The 6000-nt window shown below is 35.6% G+C and overlaps 1 protein-coding gene across 2 annotated transcripts in view; it reads right to left on the minus strand.

Moving 5' to 3' along the window:
* BCO2 (beta-carotene oxygenase 2) overlaps nt 1-5423 on the minus strand; it is a 46395-nt gene extending 40972 nt beyond the window's left edge. For both annotated transcript variants that reach the window (XM_008065570.2, XM_008065568.2), the window contains exons 1-2: nt 5223-5423; nt 1619-1823 (exon numbers count right to left, since the gene is read on the minus strand). In XM_008065570.2, the coding sequence (XP_008063761.1) occupies nt 1619-1823; nt 5223-5310 (293 nt within the window). In that variant the 5' untranslated portion in view covers nt 5311-5423. The remainder of the gene's footprint in view (nt 1-1618; nt 1824-5222) is intronic.
* Between the last annotated feature and the right edge of the window lie 577 nt (nt 5424-6000).

Consider the following 6000-nt stretch of genomic DNA (forward strand, 5'->3'; position numbering starts at 1 on the left):
TGACATATAGGGTGCCATGTACATTTTGCCACAATTTTCTTAAAAACAAAAACAGTGATTCTTAGAATATCATCCAGTTATTAAAAATAATGATCGATCAGACTTTGCAGCAATATGGATAAAAAGGCTTATGACAGTGTGAAGTTTTCTAAAAGGGCAAAAAAATACTACATGTAAAGTAAATGTGATTATTTAAAACAAATCTATGGAAATAGTGCAGAAGACTAGCAGGAAACACACCAAAGTGCTAATAGAGGATGTGTCAAAAGGTTCGTGTTTTCTTCACTTACCTTTTCTATAGTTCAAAAAATTTTATATAGGTAAAAAAATTGTATAATGAAAAAATTTCTAATATTTAAAGACAAGGCAGATTCCTTTCTGGCTTTATATATATATATATACTTTTTAAATTTTTTAATTTTAAAAATGTAGGATACAATTCAGGGTTAGATGTACAAATGTTCATTATACAGGTATGTATTTCCTTACATCATTTCATCACCCTGGAAACACTCAGAGAAACTAAATACTGAAAAGTTATTGGTTTTTCATTTGAGGTGGAAGTCATTGTTCTAGAGAGTAGAGATATAGGATGAACTAGAAAAAATGTCTGCCCTCATGGAACTTACATCCTAGTGGGGGAACACAGCTAACACACAAGTAAACAAATAAAAAATACTAGACACTGATAGAGCTATGTATAGAATTAAAATAGGTAATATAATAAAAGACAGTTGGCCATCCATATCCATGAGCTCTACATCTGTGGATTCAATCAATCATAGATCAAAAATATTTGGGGAAAAAAATTCCACAAAGTTCCAAAAAAGGAAAACTTGAACTTGCTGCACACTGAGTACTACACTGAATCCATGTGAATAAAGTTTTGTTTAGGCATCATATTAGACATTATAAGTAATCTAGACAAAATTTAAAGGATATGAGAGGATGTGCAGAGGTTTTATGCAAATACTTTGCATTTTATATTAGGGACCCAAGCATCCTCAGATTTTGGTGATTTGAGAGAGGTCCTGGACACAATCCCCCATGAATACTGAGGGACAACTGAACTGGTATTTTTTAGGTTGGGAGATCAGGAAAGGCTCAAAGGACATTGGAGTTGATATCTGAATGACAAAACCAGAACTTGGGAAGATTAGGGAAGATAGGTAAGAGAAGTAATGCCAAGAAGCTGAACAAATATAACTATTTCCAGTTTGAGGAACTGAAACAGCCCACTGTGTCTGGGGAGTACTGGGTGGGGAGAGAATGGTATGAGGAGACACTGCCCTTCCTTTAGGAACCTGTGGGGAAACAGCTTAGGTATCACACAGAGAGCTCCTGACATCGTTCCTCTTTTGGCACAAATTTGCAGAGGACTTCAAATTTAAAATATTCTGCAGACCAGAAAATAAGGACTTCTTAAAAATAATTGATTTCCTTTTTTCCCTTCAGTTTCCTTATCTAACTGTAGACTAAGACTACAGTTTCCTTCTTTGTAATCAAAAGGACAGATAGGCAATGTTAGCCTCAAGAGAGGAAGTAGATATTAATACATAGCCCATAGAAACCAGCCCATGCTAAGAAATGCAAATTGTTCTCCAAAATCAAGGCTTACTTGTCCATCCCAAACTCAAATTTCCCAGGTCCAATTCGAAGTAGATAGCCATTGAGCCACTTAGGAAAATGTCCCTGGACTTGAGCAGAGATGACATGTGGCGTCTCCTCCACCGTAGTCAGTAGTGGTGCAATACATGGCAGACTCTGCCGCTGCTCAAAGACGGCTTTTTTCTGATAAGTATTTCCCATGTACTTCTTCAAGACTGGGAAAAGGAAACCAAATGCACAAAACATTTTTACCACATCTTCTACACACATGCCTATTTCCCAAAGACAATAATCTTATCATCTAGCAGCTTGAGGGAAACATGAATCTAACACCAAATTTCCTCTCTCCTTCCTCATTCTCAGACTATCAAACCTTTGGTTCCCCATGTTCAAACCACAACAATCCTTCTTGTAATTCTTACATTACTAATCTGCCTAAGAATTAACTCAGGACTTAAACTATGGTTTTTCTCATTTCTCATAGTTGAACAATGCTTGTCTATTTACAAGACTAAATCTACATGCTAACCCTAGATATGCTAACAACGGCCTCGTTGTTACAATAAAAAATGACCACCATTCAATATTATCATAATTATGTGAACCCCAGTATTTTGGATACACCAGAATGTGATCCCAAAGATAGCAATTCCTGTGAATTTAATTCAATTTGAAATTTATTTTATTGTAATGGTATATATATAAATGAATGTGGTATTTTCCAGGAAAAAGGTGACATAAATTAAATTATGCAGTGATATCTGGTCTGAAATTATCTAAAGTCAAAAAGCCATAAGAAGTAAAAATCATTATTGTATAATGAGGAACTAAACATTTTCCTTATTATTTCATACTTACTGAGTGTTCCCAAGGCAGTACTGCCTATGTAGAGAGGTGGTCAAATATATAATTAATTAGGTGCTATAAAATATAATCCTTTAGTTCATGAAAGTCTAACAGTGATGCAGAAGTCTACACTAGAAAAATGAGCTACACATAGGGACACTAATCCTCTCAAAAAGTGAGCTTTGTATTCTTTTAGCAAATTATTACTATACCATTTCTTTCAAATCTTTCAAAAATTTAGTTTGGAGCACATGAGACACATGAGAACTTCTACTTTCCTAAATGATATGTGACAATCAGTCCAACCTAATTCGGAGTTTTCCTGGTTTTTTTTTTTTTGAGTCAGGGTCTCACCTGTCACCTAGGCTGAAATGTAATGGCATCATGGCCTTGACCACTGCAAACCAGCCTTGATGACCTCCTGGGCTCAGGTGCACACTACAACACCTGGCCTTTATTTTTATTTTTTTTATTTTTTTAGCGAAGTCTTGCTATGTTGCCTAGGCTGGCTGATTTTCTAAACACGTTTCCAAACAAAATTTCACTTTCACCCTGAATGCTCTTCCCAATACCTATTCCTAATTCCACCAATTGTTCTAGGTCTGTCTCAAATGTTACAGTACTTCCCTTAAGAGGCCGCATAGTGTAATATTTAAGATTGTGGGCTGCGGCTCTGCCTGACTCTAGACTGCTTGGCTTCAAATCTGCCACTTCCCAAATAAGTAGCCTTGACTTTAAACCTCTCTGTGATGTACTGTGGGATGGTAATAGTTCTTATCACTCCTAAGGCTCTAAGTAATAAATGAGTTAGCTTATGTAAAGATTTTAGAACAGAATATTCAAAAATGCTAGCTATTATTTATACAGCTTTTAGTTATCAATCCATTAAGATATAATACCTTCTTTCTTTGACTAATATTATTCATTTGACAAAATTCTAGGTACTGCTGTGGGATTAAAAGTACTAGAACCCTGACATAAAGGAACTGACTGACTAGTAAATAAACAAATACATCACTGATACTGTGATAAGTGTTTTGTTTCAGCATTTTTTCTCCAAGTCTGGTGTTAGATCTACTTTGTGACAGAAATACTTGGCATTATTCCTAAAATGCAGATTCCTGGATTCTACTCTAGTCCTCGTCTCTGTGGAGTGGTTAGCAGGTATTCTTAGGCATACTAAAATATGGAAACCATAGTATTAGAGATAAAGAGGATGCTTTGAAAAGATAATGAAGGAAACTCTCAGGAATTTATCTTACTCTGCTTTTACTAGTATTATGCATAGTTATCTTATTTTCCTCTCAGATTAAAATAAATTCCTAGAGGGCAGGTATTTTACTCATCTTACTTATTTACTACATTGAACAGCCTGATTGGGCATTTGCCTGAGTAGAAATACACACATTTTAAAGTATTTTACATTTCAGAAATATTTATATGTTCATATGTGCCATACTCTATACATGCTGTTGGCGATCTACACCCTCTTCAAACTTGATATAGTACTCAATTGATATTGTCAACACTTTCTTAAACCTCTTTCTATTCTTTGCTTCTGAGACATTGTTCTATTTTAACTTTCCTGCTCCCTGACAATTCTGTTTTATGCCAGCTTTATTACTTATTAGCTGACAATCTTGAGCAAGTCACTTATCTCTATGAACTTCAGATTTTTCAATGATAAAATGGGGATAAAAAGAGATCGTTAATTCCTGTTTATGCCTGCTGTCATAATTATATATAAAGATAGTAGATGTTTTCCAAATGTTAATTCCCTTTATGGGCTCCTTTCCCTCCTTATCACCTCATGAATGTGTTCCTAAGGTCTGACCTTGGATCTTTACTCCTTTATCTCTGTACTCTCCCTTGGTAATCTCATCTAGTCGTCTCTTAATTTCACCAATTACTTCTTGCAGATGATTTTCAACACGTCAAAACAGAATTCCTAATTTTCTTCCCTTCTAAATCAATTTTTTTACCTACGATATTATACCTCCTTCAGATGAAATTCACTCAACCAACTCATTCCTCAAGATCGTTTCCCTGTCACCAGCTTCATAAACACAGCATCCCAGTTTCCTACAGCAAGAACTGATGATTCTTCTTAGTCTGAACTTACACAGCATCTATTTATAGCTTTCATATGGCCTTTTACTCTGTCTTGTGTAATAAATAAGTACCACCAGTACTCTTGAGTACAGGATGTGGCTTTTTACTCCCCTCTCCCTCCAGTATATGATACATTTCTTTTTCTTGCACACTGCAAGAACTGATTTATTTAAATTATATAATACAATCAGTATGATTTCTGATAGCTCTAGATCAGTCAATTTCAATAAATAAAATCATGCAACAATAGTAGCTAAATAGAAAGCTACAAAAAAAATTAACAGGTTTTTAAGACAGTCCCCCAGAATGCAAATAGAAAAATCAAACATTTACATTAGAACATGTGGCAGTCATTTTCAATGTAGAAAAGTCTGAATAGTGAATATTCTTCCTACTGCAGATCCAAGAGAAGCTCTAACCCTGAATCTGGCCCCTATACATTGCATAAGATATACAAACGTGAAGGCTGTTTCCCTGACGATGAGGAAGCAGTCCCCCATCTACTTTCACTTCTGGCTCTGTGGAGCTGCTGTCGGTATCTGCTCCACACAGAGTAGAAAGCTTCAGAAGCTCCTAGTAATCTTCAGGAAAGAGGTACAGAATTCTAAATATGCACTAGTAAGAAGAGGAGGAAGAGGAAAGGGCAAATCTCCTACCTGGGAGCCGGTGCATTATCACGGAAAGGAACCCTACTGCAGTGGTAGAAAGACTGTGGATAAACTGAAGAAAGATTCGAAAAAACATTTGTATGAGCAAATCCTGTGACTTCCAAATCCTCACACTCACCGGCAGTTGTAAGTACCACTAAACAGTGAACATTCACAGAGCTTCATGGGCTGTCCCTGGCTCACTGACAGAATGGAGTGGGGAGATGGATTAAGGGGCGGGACTTCACAAAACTTGTAATCTCAGTCTCATTTCCACACGTATCCCAACAATCTATCTAAAATAAGTAGCTATTTGAAACATTAAAATTAGACCACGGTAATGGTCTCCCTCTCTAAATTTTCCTTTTTTGAATCTGTCCTCACACTATAGTTAGGTCATTTGATCTTGAACAATTTCGGTATGCCACTCTTCTCCTCCAAAAGGTTCAGATACAGAATTAAGTCCAAATTTAGACTGTCAATAAAGGGCTCTACAATCTGGCATCAATTTATCTTTCATTCTTTCTCTCTGCCTTTAAATAATTGCTTCATTCCTTTTCAACTCTAATTTTACAAAATATTTTCTGACAATCTAGTATAAAAAGACCTTGTGAAAGTATGCCTTTAAAAATGTGTAACTGTATATGACTTTATTCATTTAACATTTTTGAGCACCAATGTATCAAATACTGTGCTACAAAGTAAGAATACCAAGAAATAAGGTTCAATTTCTGTTCTCTAGAAGTTTAGATAATACACTATTTCCCTTTGTGAATTCTCATCCTAG

The sequence above is a fragment of the Carlito syrichta genome, unplaced genomic scaffold (assembly GCF_000164805.1).
Source record: "Carlito syrichta isolate Samal-C Ts95f unplaced genomic scaffold, Tarsius_syrichta-2.0.1 Scaffold308670, whole genome shotgun sequence".
Taxonomy (NCBI): domain Eukaryota; kingdom Metazoa; phylum Chordata; class Mammalia; order Primates; family Tarsiidae; genus Carlito; species Carlito syrichta.